Source organism: Halichoerus grypus, chromosome 1, assembly GCF_964656455.1.
Source record: "Halichoerus grypus chromosome 1, mHalGry1.hap1.1, whole genome shotgun sequence".
Lineage (NCBI taxonomy): Eukaryota > Metazoa > Chordata > Mammalia > Carnivora > Phocidae > Halichoerus > Halichoerus grypus.
In genome coordinates this window covers 197,076,225-197,100,232 of record NC_135712.1, presented here as the reverse complement: position 1 = coordinate 197,100,232, position 24,008 = coordinate 197,076,225, and the positions used below count along the sequence as shown (strand labels likewise).

Sequence of the window (24,008 nt, the reverse complement as noted above, 5' to 3'; positions counted from 1 at the left end):
GAAGACTATAAAAGAATCAAGCATCTCCATAGCATAACAATTACAATGTCCAAGGTACAGTCCAAAATTTTGGGACATACAAAGAACCAGGAAAATGTAACCCATTCTCAGGCGAAACAGAAGCCAATCCTGAGATAACTCAGATGTTGGAATTATCAGACAGGGCTTTTAAAGTTAAAAATATATTTATATTGGAATAAAAATATCTCTGGATGGTTCATAGAGAGAATCAGTGAATATGAATACCAATATGAATTATCCAGTCTACAACAAAATCTTAAGGTGACAATTTCAGAAGGCTCACACTGGAATTTCAGAAGGAGAAGAGAAAAAGAATGGGTCAGAAAAAACATTTGAAGAAATAATGGCAAATAACTTCACCAAATTTTGTGGAAGACATAAATTTACAGATTTAAGAAGCTTATCAAACACCAAACAGGATAAATGACACACAATTGTCTAACTACTTAAAACCAATGAAAAAGAAAATCTTAAAAGCTGCTAGTGAAAAATGCCACATTGCATACAGGGGAAACAATTCAAGTGATCATGGGCTTTTTATCAGAAATACAGAGACCAGAAGACAGTAGAAAAGCATCTTTAAAGTGTTGAAGAACAAATACAAAATTATATATCTAATGGAAAGGGTCTTTCAAGAATGAAGACAAAATAAAGACATTTTAAGATAAAGGAAAACTAAGAGAATATGTCACTAGCAGAATTGCAGTTCAAGATATGCTAACAGAAGTTCTCCAGCCTAAAGGAAAGAATTGGAGGGAAACCCAGATTTTCAGGAATGATTGAAGAGCACTGGAAATGGTAAATATGTGGATAAATATAAAAGTCTAACCTCTTAACTTCCAAAAAAATACATGACTATATAAGGCAAAAGTAATATTTTTTGAAGGTATTATAATGTGTGTACATGTAGTACATATGACAACTATAGCAGAAAGGATGGTGGGGAGTGGTAATTTAACCTCTAAAGTTGAAAATTTTCTACCTTTTATGTAAAATGGGAAAATATTAACTCTAAATTTATCATGAATAGTTAAGGATATATAAACTAATGCAAAGAAGTATAGCTAAAAAGCCCATAAATAAATTAAGTGGAATTCTAAAATATTCCCGATAATGGGAAATTCCTAGAACTGTTTTGGTCCTTTGTTTTTTCACATCCTAAACTACATCTTCATGGTTTCTTGAAAGCCAACTCCACATTAAGGGAGTAGGATTTTAGGTATCATTCATAATGGCAAAGAGTTGCCTCTGTGGCTAAATTTAATTAGTCTTTCTTAGAAAATTGTTAGATTATAGATGTCAAAATCATCAAGACACGAGAGAATAAAAGAGATAACTTAGGGTAGAAGGAAAATCCTTTGTGAATAAAGTGGCAATAATTTTGAACAAGTTTTTCAACTTGAATTGAAACCTAGAAAATTGCCATGATACACACAAACTAATCCCTCCCTCACTTCTTTTTTAGAGTATTATATGTGCAGACCAAAAATATTACAGAGCCTGCGGTGAACTGGTAACATTTATCAAAAGAACTAATGACTTGTTATAAACTCTCAAGATGGCTTCCAGCATTAAGTCTACAGTTGCAAAAATGACTTTGTGTAGAATCTAGATAAAGGTATTCTCTCCTTTCCTTCATTTCTACTCCTGCTTCAAGGCCAAAGCCACAGGTAGAGTGATCAGCCAGGTTAGTCACTCCCACTCCTGTCCCAACATCTACTTGGCTGCACACCTTGTCCTGCTCATTTCCACCAGTTGCTAGTTAACAGAAGACAGTTCTCAAAGGATCCACTGCTCCATCCTAGTCCAACAGATCATTTAAATAACTGCTATAGGCTTCTCAAATACAGCTACTGCAGATCACAATCTGTTAGAGCCAGTAGAAAGCGCCTGTCAGAGATGTCAGGGCCCAGGTTGGGATATCCACTGATTGCCACTAAGGGCTTTGTTAAAGAAAAAAATTATTCAGACACTTGTTAAAGACAGTATGGCAGACTTTCAGGACCATTGCAATGGGTGTAAGGACAGCTGCAATAGGATTTTGCCTTAGAGGAGAGAGATTAGATTACAACAAGGAAAAATGAGAATTTATAGCCAAAGAGCAGGTTTGGGAGTCAGTGGATGGAAAATTACATTGAGACACAACAACAACCATTGCATTTGGAGATTGTCAGGGGAGGTTTTAAATGATGCGTTTTAACCATTGGATAAGAAGAAACTTAACAGTTGATTGAGGAGTGAATGGGCAGTGCAGAAATGTAGAGGCAGGGATGAGGATACTCTGAAGAAGTTCGGTAGAAAAGAATGGCAGGGCTGAAGGGGCTTCTGGAAGGGAGCATGAAGATAGGGAGAAGAGATAGTGCAATGGAGCACGGTCCCACAGGGACTGGGGAGGAGGGGTGGAAGTGCCTGGAATCACAAATAAGTTGGATTAGGCTATGATAAATTTGGAAGACATCCATATCCAAGGATTTTTGTTTTCCAGTGAGGCTTAAGGAAAAATGTAAAGGTTTGGATCAGTCTCTGTAGGAAAGAAATAGAAAGGGGCACGAGTGAACATTCCTTGATTGCATATGATGTGTCAAGCCCCATGCCAGGTGCTTTATAATATCACCTAATTCAGTCCCTGCATCTACTCTGAGTGTAAACAGTTGGCTAGTGTCCAGTCCAGGATTCAAGTCCTGGTCTTCCCCCTATTTTATTTCCATTACACCATATTGTTACAGGGATTCATGAGAGAATAGCCAAACAGATTGCAGGATCACCAGAAGATAGAAATCATGAACTTTCAAGGAGACCTAATCATAGTCATGGATTCCAGCAGCCAAGGGATCTGTACTTGACTGCCTACCATACCTTCCAAAAACAATAGGCAGATTTCTCCATTAGCAATCCCCTGAGAAACAGATTCTTGATACCTGAATGTTATATCACTGGAAGCACATCAGGATCCCAGATTTAAGAGAAAAGCTGAGGGAAAAACTTACTGAGATCAAAATTAAACATTTTTCTGCTCCAGAAACCCTGAAATATAAGTTGTTTTACTTCTTGGTTTGCTTTGAATTTTTTGCACTGAAACATCTTACTTCCATTAAGAAATTTGTGGGATAGGGGCACCTGGGTGGTGCAGTTGGTTAAGCATCTGACTCTTGGTTTCAGCTCAGGTCATGATCTCAGGGTCTTGGGATCGAGCCCCACATCAGGCTCCCCAGTCAGTGTGGAGTCTGCTTAAGACTCTCTCTTCCTCTGCCCTTCCCCTGCACCCCGCAATCTCTCTCTCTCAACTAACTAAATAAATAAATCTTTAGAAAAAGAAAAGAAATTTGTGGGATATATTAAGGCTTAAACTGATAAGTCTGAGTACCCTATGGATAGCTTCAGAATAACAGTTAACCTAGTTTATCTTAATTGGTTAGTGACATTTGTGTAGGGCCAAAAGTCAAAAAGTATGGCTATAGAGGAAATGGAGGAATTAGCTTGCAGTGAGTTCCCCACTGCCCAGAAGAGTATCCTGGTATCTCACCTGGGCTTGCAAGATTTATAAATGAATGAAGACACAGAAGTAAACCAGGGAGAAAGAGTACAGGATCCTTTGGTACTATATTCTTAGAAGAGTGTATGTGCACAGAGGCAGTACATATAACCCCTTTACATCCTGCTTCTGAGGGAACACAGGGCTTCTGAAACCTGTCTGATCCCATGTTGAGAACTCCCCTTTAAGGCACAAACAGCCCACTCTGGAACAGACCTGTGTTATCTTAGTACTTATGCTTTGGCATCCACCTCATTCCATCTGCCTGTTCTGGCTCCACACTCTGATTCTGACCAGGGTGTGGTCAGCCACGACCAATCTGTGGCTTTATCCCACTGCCCCTGAGGATAATTCAACCTACCCATGGTTCATCCCCAATCCTAATTCTGCCTGAGATTCTCCTGCCTCACCCCTATAAGTCAGGACTTATCAGGATTCCTGGGCTTGACCTCTAAGGTTTGTCCTTGCCCTTGTCTTAAACTCTCTGAACTCACACTCCTGCCAGAGCGAGCCTACCTACCTTACCATGGTTAGTGCTGCCAAATAAGCTGGACTGCTTAACCCCTCTGTGCTTTTATTTCCTCAACTATAAAATAGTAGTATTTGCCTTTTCTCTGCCATCATGGTGTGTGTGGTTGACTGTTCCTTGCCATATCTTTTCACAAGAATTTCAGGATCGGGTGATTCCTGGCCAAGAAACAAAAGCAGAATCATCACATTCCCCAGTGGATTTGGATGAAAACTGGTAATAAAATCAAGTACAACTCCCAAGAGGAGACATTGGAGAACCACCAAATTGGGTCTATAAGGAATCACACATGAGATGGCATACATATTTATACTGCATGAAGGTCACTTGCTCATATTGTATCACTCTGTAAACATCACTACTACCTGAACAACAGACAAGTTTTGTTGAGGAGATGATTTTTCTCTGTTACTATGCTGCTACACCAGTAGGTTGGTTCAGTAATAAATATGTGAGAACTTTTGTTTGAAAAAAAAAAAAGTAGTAGTATCTCCCTAATTAAAGTGACAATGCAGTCCCTAGAACAAAGCCCTGGAAGATAGTAAATCTCAGTAAATATTCACAGTTATCATCTTTATTATACATGTTTAAGCTTTGCTCTTGAATCTAAACATCAGTGTTCTTTATATGCTTTAGCTGGGCTTGTGAAAGACAGAAAGGGCAAATAAAGGTCGGTTGCCACTGCAAAGATTCTTCCCACCACAGAGACCCTGCTTTCGCTAGACACCTGGCAGGCAGCCTTCCCTGGGACCTCAGTAGCAGGATCTCTGCCAGCTTTGCCTGGGTGACAGGACAGCAGAGAGATTTCATGACACTAAGATGTCATCAGAGCTCTATGGCAGCAGCAGGCACATTCAGAATATTCATTTATTGCTGTGAAGCTCTTGAGAGCCTTTAAAGCAGGAAAAAGCTGTGTGTGTACAGATAGGAGCCTTCTGTGGGGAAAACTACCCCTTTATTATTTCTCATTTTGCTCTCAGCTACCTTGGTATTTTAATTGTGTTGTCCTTATAAACATAAAGTCATTAGAAGTCAAGAAGATTTTATTAGGTAAAGTTTATTTTTATTTAGTAAGTGTCTACAAGCTGTAAGCTTCTATGCTTGATTGTTTGAGGGTTGCAGGAGGTACTGTCCCTGCTACTTTGCAGACAAGGACACTGGACTTAAAGGATGTGTTAGAGATCCCCAGGACAACCCCTAGTGGCCATTCATTAGAAGGACTTTTGGGATTCAGCATATAGCTGTATTCGTAGCTGAGATTTATTACAGTGACATAGGATACAGAGCTGGATCATAAGGGAGAACACAGGCAGAGCCTGGAAGAATCCATGTGCAGGCTGACTTATGCTTTCTGCCTCACATGAGGGGATCACATAGAACACACTCTTCCAGCAGTAAAAATGCAGCAGGATCTGTGCAGTGTCTCAGCCCCCAGGAAGCCCATTTAGAGACTCAGCACGCAATGTTTATAGGGGGCTGTCACATGGGCAGCCTTTGCTTACCATATAAAAATTCCCAGAAGGGAAGCAAATGTTCAGCATAAGCCATATTGCCCCACAGAAACAGTCTAGGCACAGTGAGCCACCCTTAACTGTTGGGAACTCTTCAAGAACGAAATTCCCAGATGCCAGGCAAAGGCTGACCTTGCAAGCATACCTTTCTAAGACAGCAGTCTCAGGCATACTATGTTGACTCTCTTCTGCACAGAGAAGGTGTCACATATGTACACACCAGCTCTAATGCTAGCCTGTCAGAGGCACGGCCATAAATGGTTAGATGTTGGCAGAGGAATAGATCCTTTCTGACTGATGGGGCCATAGAAGCCTCCATGACCGTACAAAGGATAGGCAGGGTTCGCACAGAAGAGAGAAGTGGGGAGATAGGATGCAGTGAAAAAAGAATACTTTTAGAGAAACACAAGCAGACCCATCTGGCCTGAAACAAGGTATGTTGATGGAAATAAAAGAATTTAGGGAGACAGGAAGAAGACATGCTAGAGGGTCTCGACTGCCAGGTGGATGCTTAGGAGCTTCATCTACAGAGCTGGAGCAGCACTGAAGGTTTCTTTTTTTTAGAAAGGAAGTCATATAGTTCAAGCTATGTTTGCAGAAGATACATATAGGGGTGATAATTCAGGCTTACCTGGAGGTTGGAGTGCCTAGAGATGGAAGGCTACTGAAGATACCTGGACCCGTTCCCAGAGGCCCTGGGCTTCAGAATCTGCCCATTCATTTTTGGCCCACCTCACTCTATAGTAGATACATACAATATGTGGAAAAGGTAAACTGACTATGTGCTATAAGAGTGCCCTCTAGTACCTTGGCTGGCAGGCCAGGGATAGCTAAGTATGTCTTAACATGTGTGGTGAGTTTGTACTACAATGCTGTAAATGCAGAGAAGAGATTATGTTTACTGAAAAATGTTGTATAGCCTACACTGATCAAAGTACTCAGAAACTGCCAAATCCCCATTCCAAGCCTGCACAAATATCTGGCTGCCTTGTCCCAGCCACAAGCACAGGTAGAGCAAATCTCTGACCTTAGTACACCTTCTTTCATGAGACTGCAAGTACTCTATGCACATATCTAGCTTTCAAGGCTGCCCCACTCTCAACAAAAAGTTCAAAAAGGGCCAAAGGGCAGACCACATGGGACCTGCTCACTGCCATTTCTTTATAGTCTGTCTGACTTCCTGGATTCTTGTCACATATCCCTGGCTATTGATGTCTCAGACTGTCTCACTTGGGCCATGTGCAGACCACAGACTTCCTTATCTATGCTAGGTTTTCAGAGGTCAACTTACCTCTCACATGCCCATTTCTAAGCCTTAGGGACTAAGAACGCCTGCATCCAGGGAGTGCCATTCCTAGATCTGGCCTCTCTGAACACCTTTCCTCCAGCCCTCAAACCCCACCTATGTATACTGACTCTAGTGTTGCTAGCATTATAATTTTGTTCCCTGGAATAGTGCTGCTATGCAGTAGTACAGAATCTTTTGTCCCAGTGACCCCCCACAGACCATGTAGGACTTTATAGGATGATAGAAATGTTCTGTGTATAGCAGAACATTATGGTGTTCCTGGTAGCCACTAGCTTCACGTGGTTATTTAACACTTAAAATGTGGATAGTTTGACCGAGAAGTGAATTTCTAATTTTACTTAATTTTAATTAAGCTTAAACACAAATAACTACATGCGGCTAGTGGCACTACCATAGTGTACAGCATAGAACCTGGTAGGCTGAGTGATCTGCTGAACTGGTTGTGCTGGATCATGGCAGAAAGGATAGATTGAGTCTGTGTGCACAGAATACCTAGAGGAGGGAAAGACATGAAGCAAAGGAGGAAAATTAAGAACAAGAGAGTCGTTCGTAGTCTCAGATGTATACATTTGTGTACATTTATAGGTATGTAATATTTAGAGAGCTACTTTCAAGGTGGTTTATTTCCTTTTGATCAATATTGTTATTTTCACCATTTAAGTATATATCAAGAAAGACAATTGGAATGAGTACAGGCTTTGGAGAATCCAGACATGAGTTGAAATCTTGTCTCTAAACCTTATTAGCTGTGTTACTATAATATTGGTTTTTTTTTTAAAAGATTTTATTTATTTATTTATTTGACAGAGAGAGAGGCAGCGAAAGAGGAAACACAAGCAGGGGGATTGGGAGAGGGAAAAGCAGGCTTCCTGCTGAGCAGGGAGCCCAGTGTGGGGCTCAATCCCAGGACCCTAGGATGATGACCCGAGCCAAGGGCAGATGCTCAACTGACTGAGCCACCCTGGTGCCCCTATAATATTGTTTTTAAAATAATATCACTAGGGGCTCCTGCATGGCTCAGTTAAGCGTCTGACTCTTGGTTTCAGCTCAGGTCGTGATCTCAGGGTCATGAATCAAGCCCTGTTTCTAGCTCCACGGTCAGCAGGGAGTCTGCTGGATATTCACTCTCTCTCTCTCCCTCTGCCCACTCTCTATCTCTCTCTCAAATAAATAAATCTTTAAAAAAAATAATATTGCTAGTTGTCCCATATTAACGGAGAATAAAAAAGAATTTGACATAGTTACATTGTTCCTATATTTTAAACTTCTTGAAAAAAATTAGAGCTTTTAAATACTGTCAAAGTTTTAGTACTTAGGAAATCTTTATTTGCTGTTGTTCCTTGAGATTATCCCTGGGCTTCTCAGCCTTATTCTTTAAAAGAAAATGTCTAGGGGCGCCTGGGTGGCTCAGTTGGTTAAGCGACTGCCTTCGGCTCAGGTCATGATCCTGGAGTCCCGGGATCGAGTCCCGCATCGGGCTCCCTGCTTGACAGGGAGTCTGCTTCTCCCTCCGACCCTCCTCCCTCTCATGCTCTCTGTCTCTCATTCTCTCTCTCTCTCTCAAATAAATAAATAAAATCTTTAAAAAATAAAAATAAAAAAAAAATAAATAAAAGAAAATGTCTAGTAAAATGTCAGACAGAGTTTTTTTTTATTATGTTCAGTTAGCCAACATATAGTACATCATTAGTTTTTGGTGTAGTGTTCAATGATCCATTATTTACGTATAACACCCAGTGCTCATCACAGATTTAAATACTCATTTGGCTTTCAAGTTGGCTCAGTCTTCTAGCTTCCACTCAGAAAACAATCAAGATTTTTTCTATTTCTCCTGTGTATATTTATTTTGGTTTCTATAGGCTCTGCTATTCCCATCAGGATTCCCTCTTGACATATAATATGTTAAACAGAAAAATTTTGCCTCATTGAAGCACAGAAGCGGCAGCAGAAATAGTAACAAGAACAAGTTAATAAGTATAAATAATGTATATTCTGGTATCCTTAAAGGACTTATGTAGTTACAATATAGGCCAAATCTGTGTGTGTGTGTGTGTGTGTCTGTGTGTGTGTGTGTGTGTGTGTGTGTGTGTTTTAGAGCAGACCATGAAAAACCTCAGGCAAATGCTGTGATTTTTCTTCTATCTGTGAATATATATTCTTCTTGCTCTTTCTCATGCCCAGCAGAGAAAAATATGTGTAGTGAGTAAAGGAATGAAATTTAAAAGACAAAATGTTCATATTCTGAACAAAGAGCTAGAAAGCACAGAACAAAAGATTATCAATGTAAATGTAGGTAATGAGGGAGGAAGGGAGCAGGGTCAGGAAGATAGTCTTTCCAATGAAAATTTGGAGTACTCCTGCCAAGTTCCTGCATATCACATGAGGTAATGTATGAGAAAATGCTGACAAACTCTATAAAGTGTGGTACACGTGTAGAGAACTGCTGTCATCCTGTTCAAAATCTTGGTGTGTGTTTATTCCATTTCCGTTATGCTGTGTAGAAATTCTGAAGCATAACTGCGAAGACTGGAGAGTTTCATGCACTGAATTCCTGGAGAGAGTGATGTTTGCTCAAAGTGTGTTTTACTTGCAGTCAGATCCTACTAGTGAGAGAGTGAATTTTTGAGGTTATCTTTTTCTAGTTAGTAGACTATCCATTAGGAAACACCATGATTGGACTATGTTATGTGTGATCTTTCATAAAAGATAGTCATTTTTCTGTATTACTGCCAAGACATTGTTTTTCCCTGAAGCCTTAGAGAGCAAGCACACTTTAGCATTTGTTTAAGCCTTTCCAGTTTACATAGTAAATAAATTGGGAAACATTGTAATAAATAAATAGGAAAACATTGGATCATGTTATCAGTGATTTGCTCTTAAATGCTTTATTTTTCTATGATAATGCTTGGCCATATTTTTTTTTCTTTTATTTTTTCTTTTATTTATTTTTATTTTTTTATTAGCATATAATGTATTGTTTGTTTCAGGGGTACAGGTCTGTGATTCATCAGTCTTACACAATTCACAGTGCTCACCATAGCACATACCCTTCCCAGTGTCCATCACCCAGCCATCCCATCCCTCCCACCCACCTCCACTCCAGCAGCCCTCAGTTTGTTTCCTGAGATTAAGAGTCTCTTATGGTTTATCTCCCTCTCTGGTTCCGTCTTGTTTCATTTTTCCCTCCCTTCCCCTATGATCCACTGTCTTGTTTGTCAAATTCCACATATCAGTGAGATCATATGATAATTGTCTTTCTCTGATTGACTTATTTCACTTAACATAATATACTCTAGTTCCATCCACGTCGTTGCAAATGGCAAGATTTCATTTTTTGATGGCTGCATAATATTCCATTGTGTATATATACCACATCTTCTTTATCCATTCATCTGTTGATGGACATCTAGGCTCTTTCCATAGTTTGGCTATTGTGGACATTGCAGCTATAAACATTGGGGTGCACATACCCCTTCAGATCACTACATTTGTATCTTTGGGGTAAATACCCAGTAGTGCAATTGCTGGGTCATAGGGTAGCTCTATTTTCAGCTTTTTGAGGAACCTCCATACTGTTTTCCAGAGTGGCTGCACCAGCTTGCATTCCAACCAGCAGTGTAGGAGGGTTCCCCTTTCTCCACATCCTCGCCAACATCTGTCGTTTCCTGACTTGTTCATTTTAGCCATTCCGACTGGTGGGAGGTGGTATCTCATTGAGGTTTTGATTTGTATTTCCTTGATGCCGAGTGATGTTGAGCACTTTTTCATGTGTCTGTTGGTTTGGCCATATATTTAAGTATAGTCAGATAAATTACGAAGTAGCATTCTTTCTATACACTTGATGAAAGTGTTCTTAGCTAAATTGTTTTTTTCAACATTCATTTATTAATTTGTTTAGCATTTCTTTCAGAAACACTAGGTCTGGGTTACTCTTGGGAAGTTACAAAGGACCTATCTATGAAGGGTGCATTTGTCTACACCAGACAAAAAAGAGCTGTTTCTGAATACAGAGAAGCAACCACTGTCCTAACATTGCTTATTTGGCATCAAGGGCTAGCATGGTTATTTTCTTATCACACTTCAGACTGCTTGACCTACAGCTGACAAATATAAGTGTGCTACTTCTGTAGACCTCAGAGACGTAATTAGCAAAACACATAGAAGGCAGGGTCATTCCCTCCATGCCCCAATTTCCCCACATGCATGTACAATTTTCTTAGAAGCATTTTGACTTGAATGTTGGAGACAGCAAAGATGACCTGTTGTGCTGTCCTGTCAGCAGAACCTCACCCTCTTTGCACCCCCATTTATTCATCTACATATTGTTAGAATTGGGAGCCTGATCTTGGGATAAAAGCATAAATCATTAGAGTAAAAACAACTGTAGCTTTTCACATAACTGATCATTAAGTAACCATTTAGTTTGATTTCATGAGAAGTACATGATTTCTAAAGACCCTTTAGGGGCTCTATAATTAGAAAAATGCTATTATAAACATTCAAGAATATGTGATAACAGGTTTACTCATGTGTCTCTTTTGCTTTAAAGAACATGAAAAGAATCTATATCCTGGGATTGTTTGTCATTCAAGTCTCTGCTTGTTCCAAATCAGGCAAACCATTGTTCCCATCACCTCTTAGTCTCCTGGGTGGGAGTGCCATAAATGTTAAACAGACTAGGTGTCACCAGCAGAACTGGGATGAGGGCTTGGCATAAGTTTTCTAATCAGAGGGGTCAAGTGTCCCATGTAGGTAATAGGGATTATGGGGCTAGCTGGATTTCCTTCAGGCAGCACCTCTGGGAGCCTATGTGACACAGACACTGTGTGTCTCTAGGGCAAGATGTAGTTTGCAGCATTACCCATGGAACCCCCATCCTCTCCCGCACCACTTTTTTTCCAATGCGCATTTCATAAGATGAAATATGGATAAAGCATGGGCTTTGAAGTCAAACAGATTCAAATTAGAATTCCAGTGTCACTGTTCTCTCTCTACTTTCTGATCTCAAGCCAGGAACTCTGCCCCTCTGACTGTTTCTTCAGAGATGAAATATCTGTTATGAGGATTAAGTACAATTAGGCAAGAAAAGAAATACTTTAAATAATGCCTGGTGCATAAAAGATACTCATTCAGTGGCTGCTTCTGCTGCTGTAGTAAGTTGATGAATACCCGGAGCTCCATCTCCCACCCATGTCTTTTCCCTGAACTTCAGACGTGGGCTTTGATCTGCCTGTTTTTTTGTTCACCTACATATCCCACAGAGACTCTAAATTCAGCGTACACATCTGAACTTTATATCTTCCCTGGCTGACTACCACAGCCAATCAACCGCTCACATCCATTCTCCTCTCTTCTGTTCCCAAACTGCATCATAGCTTGCTGGAGCTACTCCGGTTGTCTTTGGAGTATTTTCTATGTTACCAACTTGCTTTCAACCCTGCGGCCCAAGTGATCATTCTAAAGACTTAGGACGGCAACACTGCTTCTCATAGTTGAACTTTCCGGACCTTTCTAAGGCCCATAATGGGGTTTTCCAAACTTGCTAATCCTAACAACTGAAACTTTTTTTGTCTTTTACATCAACATGGATGGGACTGGAGGAGATTATGCTAAGTGAAATAAGTCAAGCAGAAAAAGTCAATTACCATATGTTTTCACTTATTTGTGGAACATAAGGAATAGCGTGGAGGACATTAGGAGAAGGAAGGGAAAAATGAAGGGGGGGGAATCGGAGGGAGAGATGAACCATGAGAGACTATGGACTCTGAGGAACAAACAGGGTTCTAGGGGTGCGGGGTGGGGGGTGGGGGGATGGGTTAGCCCTGGTGATGGGTATTAAGGAGGGCACGTACTGCATGGAGCACTGGGTGTTATACGAAAACAATGGATCGTGGAACACTACATCAAAAACTAATGATGTATTGTATGGTGACTAACATAACATAATAAAATTTTTTAAAAAATGCAGATTCTTCCACTCTCCCCAGAAGTCCTCTGAGTCCTTTCCTCTAGAAATTCTGATCCAGAAGACCTGGGATGGAGTCCAGAAATCTGTATTTTAATAAGCTGCCAGTTACTCCTGATAATAGCCAAGTTAGGAGAACCCTCACATAATAAGTCCCCTCTGGATTTGTCGTCCACTCTGTGTTGCATAGTACCTTTGACCGCTCCCCGGTTCTCCAGTGCCCTCCTAACTCATGCTTGGAACCTTCCCACCATCAGGCTGCCTCAGACCTCTGAGAGTCTGCACTTGGAGCACTCTCCTAGAATCCCCTTCTCTCCATCTCTAACTACCCCTCACCAAATGCTGAAAGCCTAGCAATATTGCAAGAATCCTTTACAGTATCTCATTTGGGCAGCCTATCCTCATCCCAGTAGAACTTGTCAGCAGCCCCTTTCTGTGTAATTATAGCATTTTCACATTATGTTGCAATTTTGAGTTTATGTGTGTCTCTCTCCTAGTAGACTCAAAACCTTGAGGATAGGGAGGGACCATTTCATTTCTCTATTTCCCAGTATCTAGCTCAGTTTCTGAAATATGGTAGAGTCTAATGAGCACTTGTTGAAGTGAATGAAAAGGAGGGAAGAAGGCTGGAAAGAATCCTTGAATTGTAATAATAGTTATAAAAGTGTTCTTTGGAGCCCTGAAGTGTCTCAGGGACAGGTGGTGATTAGGAGAAAGGCCTAAGTAGGGAGGATTCTTTCCCCCCTGTCCCCCCACCCCCAATTCAACCAAAGTAGCTGTCTTTATCAGTTTTTCATATATTGAACAGTGTGAGGTTTTGTTGAAAAGAAAAGCTGATACTAAAAATAAATTTGAAAACCACAGTACTGATTTGCCTTTATGAAACCCCTTTATGCATTTCTGCTCTTGTGCTTCAGAATGAAGTGGGAAAACTTGAAGAACTTGAGAAATAAAACCAAGTGATCTAAATTGGAAAATGAATCTGTGATGAAATACTAGAGATTTTTTAATCTGTTGGTTGTGCTATGTACTATGGCCTTGGGGCTACTTGTCTGTTTTTAAGCACCTGGGAGGTTATCACAAAAGAGATGCTAAGTAGTTGCCATCCATCTCCACAGAGGACCAAATGAGAAACATGAAGATTAAAATGAATGAGTTGAGAGAATTCTTCTGAAATTACTTGAGGAGAATGCTTGTATTTCCAAAACAGAGTTTTCAGGAAATATTCTCCCTAAGTATCAGAGACTATCTCTGCCTCAACATAGGCTGGCATCTTATTGGTGGTCACCGAACATTTGCTATAGGGATGCATGAATTGCTATCCATGGAGATGTGTATGAGTGTGTGAATTAAAACTTTCATAAAATCAAGTGATCTTAAAATTAAGATACTATAAGACTTGCCACAGATTCAAATTATGGAATTCATTTGTAGCAACTTGCTCAATACTATGAAATTATGAAATTAATTTAACTTTATATACTGTTCATGCATAGCTCATCATAAAAACAACTAAATATGGAGAAGTTCTCATAATGTTGCTTATTGAAAAGTAAGAATTTAACACCATCTCTTTTTTCTTTTGAAAGAATTGGAGTTTTCTCGCCCATATTGTTTAAGAGAAAACCTGACCTGTTGCTCTCATATAGAGGATGTTCGTAAAATCTCATTAATAAATTTTACTCTTTTGGCCACAGTTCCTTTCATACCTTTGGGAAATATGAGTGGTTGCTGTAGTTCTCATTGGCAAGAAGATTCTATCAGCATTTATCAAACTTTGCACAGACTCCATTGCCTTACATAAAAGCAGCTTGTGGGGTCAAATGTCTTCGGTCCCATTGGTATCAAAACACATAATAACATTTAAGCCTCTGGGAACTTCTAGAGGGTAAAACCTTGTTTAACTGTGTTTAATGCAGTATTTTCCACTTTTTTTGACCACTTCAGGAGACATTGGATAGGTATTTGCCTTCAAATAGTTTGAATGTTAGCAGAAAGCATCATTTGTTTATCATACCCATTGGAGAAGCTAGCAAAACAGGAAATAACTAGATGTGTACCCAAAGCCCTATGAAATGAGGGAAAAAAAAAAAAAAACAGTTATTTTCAGTTTCACAAATTGTGAAGGCCAGGTGAAACCAGAAGCATGAAAGGCTCTAGGACATGTGAAGGTCTTGTGGGCACTATGAAAACTCAGGGGCCTCCTCCCGCTGTTGAGGAGAAAGGGAAGTTCTTGGGTTCTGTAGGGCCAGCAACCCTGTCCACTCGGGAATTTGTTTTATGTACGCTTTTATCTTTGGACCAGAGCTTGATGTAGCCCCTCCAAACCATATACCCTTCTGTGGGTCTAGCAGCTCCAGCAGCAGTCTGCTTGGTAGATGTCTGTCCTTGAGAGATTGGTAATGTGATAGTGAGAGCAGTTGCAGGTGTTCCTTCAACAGAGAGTGCAGAAGTAATGATAAATTCTCTGGAAAAGACATAAACTTCCTAAAAATGTTTCTCTACTCATATACCAAGTTAAGAGCTAACTGAGTGGTTGTTAAATGCATATATACATGTTAGTTAGGATAGATAACTACAGTAACAGACAGAAAAATGTTACTTTGATGCTCTTATTTCCTATTTCTCTGATACACCTCAACTTTCCATTACGAAAACTACTAACTTATTTGTATCTATACCTGTTGTTTCCTCCTTCGTTCTTTCCTTGATTCTCTGAGTTTCCCAAGGAGGTGGGAACCTCTTTTTCCTTTGCCAATTATTTTCTCTGTTTCCTCTGTCTTCAATATCTCACCATCTACAAACATTGTCCTATTAAAAGTAAATGTTGTTAGGTGTACCCCATCTTTTTTTGAAGTCAGGTTGTTGAACTGTAATTTACATGTAGTAAAATTCACTCTTTTTAATACGTAGTTTGGTGAGTTTTGACAAATTTATAGTTGTGAAATCACCACCATATTCAAGAAGTAGAAGCTTTCATCACCCCAGAAAGTTCATGCACCTTTGCATTCAATCCCTGCCCTCCTTCCTCAGCCGTGACAGCTCCTGATCTGGTTTCCTTCCTTATAGTTTTGCCTATTCTAGATTATAACATAAGTGGGTACATATAGTATATGGTCTTTTGTGATTGATTGGCTTCTTTCACTTAGCATATGTTTTTGAGATTCATCCATATTATTATACATATCAGTAGTTCTTTTTATTGTGAAGTAATATTGCATTGTATAGATATTCTATTATATGGATTGTCCATTCATCTCCTGATGAACATTTGTGTTCTTTACAGTTCCTGGCTATTATGAATAAAGCTGCTATAAATATTCACATATGGGTCTCTGTGTGGACATAAGTTTTCATTTCTCCTAGGAATAAATACCTAGGAGTAGAGTGATTGGATCATATAATAAGTGTACGTTTAACTTTATAAGAAACTGTCAGACCGTTTTCTAAACTGGTGATACCATTTTGAACTCCCCTCAACAGTTTATGAGAGGTCTAGTTGCTCTACATTCTCACCAACCTTGGTATATTTAGTCTTTAATCTAGCCATTCTAATAGGTGTGTAGTGGTATCTCACTGTGCTTTTAATTTGTATTTCTTTAATGATTAAGGATGTTTTCTTGAGCTTATTTGCCATCCCTGTATGTTCTTTGGTGAAGGGTCTATTCAGATCTTTTGTCCATTTTTAAATTGAGTTGTTACTTATAAAGAACTCTCAGAACTCCATAATATGTTCTTAATACAGTCCTTTCTTAGATGAGTGTTTGTAAATATTTTCTCAGTCTATAGCTTGTCTTTTTACTTTAACAGTGTCTTCCCAAGAGAAGATGGTTTTAATTTTGATAAAGTTCAGTTTATCATTTTGTTGTGATTCATGATATTCACTTAATAATCTCAGATCAAAGATTTTTCTCTTTTATGCTAAATACGGAAATACAAATGTGAATAAAATACACAAAGGTACTTGTCTTCATTTTTCTCCTTTTCTTCTTATAGTTTTATAGTTTTAGCTCTTATGTTTAGGTCTATGATCCATTCAAGTTACTCTTTTGTAAGCAAGGATCAAAGTTTAGTCTTTTTCATATGGATTATTAAGCGCCATTTGTTGAGATTACTGTGCTCCTTTACTGAATTTTGGTGCCTTTACTGACAATTAAGTATAAACATATGTATTATTCCACATGTTAATAAAGACCTCCCTTGGGACGCCTGGGTGGCTCAGTCGGTTAAGTGTCCGCCTTCAGCTTGGGTAGTGATCCCAGGGTCCTGGGATCAAGTCCTGCATCAGGCTCCCTGCTCAGTGAGGAACCTGCTTCTCCCTCCGCCCCTCACCCTTGCTTGTGCTCTCTCTCTCTCTCAAATAAATAAATAAAATGTTTAAAAAAAAATAAAGACCTCCCTCAACCCAACCTGCCCATTCAACTATAAGTTCATCACTTCTACCTTTCCATAGCCATTTATTAAAGAGTAGCCTATGGGGCACCTGGGTGGCTCAGTTGGTTCAGTATCTGTGTTCAGCTCAGGTCATGATTCCAGAGTCCTGGGATTGAGCCCCATGTCAGGCTCCCTGCTCAGCCTTGTCCTTCCCCAGCCACCCACCTGACCCCACCCCCAGCTCCTGCTCTTTCTAGCTCTCTCTCAAATAAATAAATAAAATCTTAAAAAAAAAAAAAAAGAGTAGTCTAGACTTACTGTTTCTGCCTCCTCACTTCTTACTCCTCACACTGGGCTCTTTCTCTACCATTCCACTAAAACAGTTATTGCAAGAATCACAGTAGTCTCTGTTCTTAACAGCCAGGGGGCACTCCTGTGCTTGTCTCATGTGATTCTCACTAGCCTTGGACTTCACTGACCCCTCCCTCTGCTTTCAGACATTTTCTTCCTTTGAATAACATAGCATCCCACCTCCTCCTTATTTTTCTATTTGTCCCCATATGTCTACTTTGCTAGTTCTACTTCTTTTTTCCTAAATATCAACGTCCCTCAGGATTCTGACCAAAGCCCTTTTTCCTGCTCCTTCTATGCATATTCTCTCCTTATTGCCATCCAACCCCCTGGCTGAAAAAAATCTCAAGTTTATATCTGGCCCAAATATTTTTTGAGCTGCATTTCTGCATATTTAATTGTCTACCAGGACCACAAGCTCTATGAAAAAAAGTACCTTGTATGTATCTTGTTCACATTTGTAGTCCCACATTTAGCACACAGAACTTAATAACTATTTGTTGACTAAATGAACAAATGAATACATGAACAAAGTAAGCAACCTGTGAAGTTGATATTATATCTTATAATTCTAGGACAATATTTTAATATTGACATATATGTGGTGAGTATGTGACTGTGGGCACAGGAGAAGTAAATTACTTTCAGAATCATATATGTGGTCTTTGCCATGGCTCAGTTTTCCTGTTGCAGTTGATGGGGAGCCTTGGGATGAAGAGGTAGGAAACTGAGCCTGGGCAAGAGTAAAAGAGTGAGGAGACACCTCTCCAGATGTCACAAACACTGTATCTCTGGTTTTTTAATTCAGTAACTTACTTCAGGAGCTAACTTGTGTTGTTTGTGGAATAAAATGTTTTAATGGCCCTATTAAATTCTGATTGCAACTTTAGTTATAATACATTATTCTCTTTGACTTTTTGCTCAAATTTTTGTAAGTCCCTGTAACATTTTTTTTCTTATTCCTGAAATGATTCTTAAGAGTTATCTAGGAAGATGTAAATTGGGTAATGTAGATCTTTTTGGCTCGAGTATGGTGGATATTTTTATGATCTGAGTGTTCACATCAGAGAATGTATATGCTTGTTATGGGCCTAGCATTATGACTGGAGCTTTGGGGGTATTTGGAAAATAATAGAAGATAGTCTTAATTGCTCCTCTCAGGGAGCACACACCTTTAGGGAGATAAGAGTCACTACCAGCAAATAAACAGCAATAGCTGTTAGGCAATTTGTAGTGTCCTTTGCATGCTGCTTGGCAAGAAAAATAGTGTCCTGCCATTAGACATGTACTTTCGGCCTTTCCTGTCACTATGAGCTGTTCTGAAAGTGTTTAGGGCTTCTCTATAAATGTCCTTTTTATTTGTTCTGGAGCATGTGGTCCCTTACATTTTTCTGTCTCTCTCTCCTACATTTCAGTGAGCGGTTTCTGGTGAGACTGAACAAGAATGGTGGGCCAAGGAACCCAGAGAAGATAGAACGAATGTGTGCCCTTTTTACAGTATGTGCAAATTCTCTTTCCCTTCTCTGCTGTTGACTCTACCCAGGGGCCTGCTATGTGGATATTGTCACCCTGGAAACGAGCATTTATTCTTACCTCCCCACACACTGGGGAGATTAGGACTTGATTTATGTTTCTATCAGGTTTTAATGAAATATTTAAAGAAAACTGAAATCAGCTATAGTTTTTAATTGATTTTTTATTAAAGAAATATAATCAAGTACCTTTTACTAATGTAGATTTTAGAAGCTATTTAATATAACAGACAAAATCTGAAAGAAGTCTTTCTTACTATTCTTATTCAAGACCACTGGGAATTTCTCTGATGTAGAAAGGCATCCACCAAATTTACAGCTTTGCAGTTTTTTAGTGAGTGCATATAAAGAGAGACAAACTAAGTAGTTCTTCTCTCTCACATACCAAATAGAGGGTCTTTTCCTACTATGATCTATACTTTCATTTTTTCCCAATAACCATGCTGTCATTCATGGTCTCCAGGATCACAAACTCATCAGCTCAGAGAAGATGTAATAATCTGCTTCTAGAAAGTGCTCGGCCTCACAATACCACATTGCCTTGTATATTCTTCAAGTTGATTCTGATTTACTAAATGTTTTTTATTTAGTTTAAAAAAAAAAGGTAGTGTGCAGCTTTGTTTATTTCAGTTTATTTATTTGCTGAAGGAGAAAACAAGACCGTGTTACAATTTTAAACCAGTTTTGACTCTCATGGAGTCTTTGATCTGCTTCAGTGCTACTGAGATACATTAAGACCCATTAACGCTGGGAGGTGTGATAGTCTCACAGTGCTACTGCCCTGGTGTGGGGTGCATGATTGATGGGTGACAGGTGTCTCAGAGCTTACAGTGTGCCTCTTAAACACAAATGAGATTTAGCTAGGCATCTTATATGTGACTTTCTCTGGAAGATAAAACTGGATTTTTTACCTGACTTCTTTGTTCATTTACTACAACTTTATCTTTCAAAACTTCAAACAACGTTACTGCAGAATCAGAAGCCACTTTCACAGGGATAGCTTCTATTGAAAATGCTCCAGATGTACAGAAACATTTGTAAGTCTAGTTAAGCTAAAGTGATTTTTTTTTTTTTACCCATCTTTGAGCTCATCATACAAACCTTAGGAGATAATACTGGAAGAAAGAGCATGAAGACAGTTAAGGGAATTAAGATGGTTTAGTCTGGGAAAAGCAACACTGTTCCTTCAGTAGGAAAAGAACAAGGGAAAGAGTACAAGTTGCAGTTAATGGGATTTAGGTTAGAATATTGGGAGAGATCTTCTGAAGTGAAAGTGTCTAAACATTGAGGTGGTCCTCTGGGGCCACCTTTCTGAAAACAGAAATAGAAAGAAACGAGACACCCATCTGTCTAGAATGCCTCAGTGACCTTAGAGGTTTTTCTAGATCCTGGTTCTCTGATAAAGCAGCAAAAGAAACCATTGCTTCCTTGTTCTTTGGCATTGTGGAAACAGAGCTGTGTGCATGTGCTATCTTTGAATATGATGAGTACAGTCCTTGTCTCTTGAAAAACGAACTTAATTATGATGATATTTGAATGTAATTACAGTAAATCAAAATTTTCATTTTGTAGCATTTTAATTATCTATATGGGCCCAGAGGCCTACGCTGTAGCTGTGACTTGATAAATCAAAGATGCACATAACATTCTTGTGCTCTTATTCTGCCACAATGGGAAGACACAAGGCTGCTAAAAATACCACTTCTGTAATTCCCTTTGTGGTACAGCCCTGGATTGTTTTTTAAGATCCTAAAGAGTGATTTGAGAAATTTTTACAAAGCACATGAAATTTTTTCACAAGATTGTCTTAGCCAGGATTTTCATGTCTTACTTTAAGCTATATGAAATAATAATTTTGGTGGAACCTATTTTCTCATCTAAGACTTGAGTGCCTCCTGTGGGCAAAAGGGGTTTTCCAGATTGACATACGTGCTACAGAGTTTGAGAGTAACGCACGAAAATGCAGCCACAGCTGTGGTCAGTGCCAACCTGATAGCTTACCTTAGCATCAAGAAGAGGGAAGCCTACAAACTGAGTGGTTTTGCAGGATTACTCAAGCAGACTTCAGAGCCACATTATAAACCAATCACATTATTCATGGCTCAACCTTGTTCTCTGTAAAATCTGGTTTTTTTCTGACCTTGTTAGATTTCAGAGCTTCCTGTCCAGGAAGAATTTTATCCAGAAGGAGGGGTTTCATATTTATGTGAATGTCTAATACAGTGAATATCTAATACAGTGATTTCCTAACTTTCATGATAAACAATGGCTATGTGTATGAGCGTGCGAGAGCATGTCTGTGAATTTACTTATTATTAGACATCCAGTGCTTCACACACAGTGCCTGGCAAATACCAAGGCCTCAGTAATGATTTAAATAAATGAATATGTTTATTTTTTATTATATTTGAGTGACCAACTCAGAAAATGAACTTGTGTTGTTTTCCTTGCATTCATTGGCATTATATTTTCTACATTTATTTATATCTTCTGCTTCTTTTATAGCATAAGTATGAATAAATTGGCTTTGTTGTATATTTGTAAATCCCATTATCTCTACAGAAAAAGGGCAGTTCAGGCACAGGAAAGTGAGTTGACTTTTCCGTGTTTCAAATGGAACATCAGTAACTGAGTCCCAAGATGCTGAGCCCTGAGTCACTGCCCTATGACTACCGTATAGTTGGGAACCAGCTTTTAATTATGTAGGATTGGAGGGTATGCTCCAGTGAGTAAATCTAAATTCAAACTCTGCTCATCAAATGAATGGTGGGAATCCCTCTTCCCATCTTGCTTTTACAGGTCTTGTGAGTATTTTAATGTGGGTAGCCACACTTCGTACTTAGTTGTGAAGAGTGAGTGTTTAGTAACTCTGTGGTAACTATGTCTCACCATGGACTTACATTTAATAGGATAGCTTTCACATTGAAATTATGTGGGACTCTCAAATAATAATTTCACATAAAATGTTTTTTTTGCACTGATTATTCCCATTTTATATTTATTGACTTCAAATAAATACCACAGAGAGTTCTGGGTACCATGTACAAGATGGTCAGAAAGGACCCCTACTCCATCTACTTGCAAAATACCATAAATTATATTTCCGTTTTCTTCCTTTCATTCACTTAGAACCAAGAGAGAGGTCCTGTGCTCATGTGTACAACTGATCTGATTAGTGTTTGATCATCTTTGGTAACTGGCTTGAATTCTTAGATGTAGGAATTAATCATCATACTGGTTATTTGATAGTTTGGATTAACATAGTCCAAGCTATGTAGAAGGAACGATTTCACTTTGAAATGTGTCAAACATTTCTATATCTTTCAGTAAATAGACATGTTTAAATCCCCCCAAAAGCACATAAAAGTGGTAATCTGGGGTTGTTTTTTTTTTTTTTTTTCATTTTTATATGTATTTAGTAACCATTTTAATAAGTGTCAAAATACAGAGATATTTTGAGGGTATCATTTTAAATTCCATTTATAAATTAAAGGAAGTGGTGAAATGGAGCCTGAACCATCCTTTTTCAGTTTCAAAACACAACTTTCATGTAAAAATATTTCTTTGTGATTCCAGAGTTACACATTTATTTTAAATTATTTTGTAACCTATCTCATTATAAGCATATTTCATTATTCCATCAAGAATTTGGTCAAATATCATAACCATCTAGAATCTAAAAGTTTCAATTTCACCATTGCACCTTACTTTTTAATGTCTCCTTTCCTTTCATATGTTTAGGACCATTCTACAGGGCAGAGCTGGGACTACGGTAAGGCAAGCAAAGCACAGGATCCTGAGAGTAAGACCTCTTTTAACTTTGCACCCTGGGTGCCTTGCTTGCCTTACCCTAGTCCTAACCCTGCAACAAGGTATAAAAATAAAGCAAACATGGGGACTCTGGATCTCAATTATAATTGATTGTAAATTATAAATTTATAATTTATAACTGTCACTTGCTTGTCCCTTTCCCTGCTTTTTTAAAAAGAGAAAAGCATCTGGAACCAATCAAAAGATGGGAAGGACAGGGAACTAAGTAAGGGAACTTATCCTAGAAGCAAAAGGGAAATCTTGGGAAACTGTCCCATTAAGGACAGAGGTTATTCCATCAATCATCATTAATTCACAACAGTGTCTCTGAGTGAGCAGCAAGTTGACCTGGTGAGAAGTCTGAAACAGAGTATATATTAAAGTTTTATTACTTTAAGTACGACATGTTAAAGTAAAATACATACCCATAAATGAACATTTTATTTCAAAATGTGTTCTAAACATAAATAATTTAATGTATAAAATTCTTTTCATAACTTTAGTTTTAAAAATTACTGATTGGATCAGATTGTTTACTTAAAGGAAGCCCTTAGAATTTTCTGGATAAGATTATTTTCAGCTCTATACTTCAGTATAAATGATGCATATCTAAATTTAGAAATCGAGATCAAATTATTGAGGTTTCACTAAGGCCAAATTAGTCTCTTCTCAAGGGAACATATCTAGTGTATAATAATCAATGTGGACCAAAGAATAAACATAAAATTAGTAAAGAGTAAACTTTTAGAATTTCAGTCATTAATAAGCTTATTGGTGTTTTCCCATTTTTTTCTGCATTGAACATTTGTTACAAAATGTTTTTTATGTGATGTTAGAATAAACATGGATAAGGCAATATTATGAAGATTTCTAATGTGAGAATTCTTGTAGATATTTGTTGGGTATTCTAAATAAAAGCTGGGAAAATATTATCAATAAAATAAACTTTGAGAGGTATATAAGATATTCACACTTTCACTGCAGGAATCCTACAAACACTAAACCAGTATGTGCTTTAGTCCCCCTCCCCACCTTTAACATATGCTAAAAGTAACAAAAGCAGATGATTATGAG

At 38.6% G+C, this 24,008-nt stretch overlaps 1 protein-coding gene across 5 annotated transcripts in view; it reads left to right on the top strand.

The window, feature by feature from the left end:
* The window catches only part of DOCK3 (dedicator of cytokinesis 3), a 589,066-nt gene that overhangs the window by 448,315 nt on the left and 116,743 nt on the right, over nucleotides 1-24,008 (top strand). For all 5 annotated transcript variants that reach the window (XM_078077688.1, XM_078077697.1, XM_078077693.1 and 2 more), the window contains exon 10: nucleotides 19,008-19,089. In XM_078077688.1, the coding sequence (XP_077933814.1) occupies nucleotides 19,008-19,089 (82 nt within the window). The remainder of the gene's footprint in view (nucleotides 1-19,007; nucleotides 19,090-24,008) is intronic.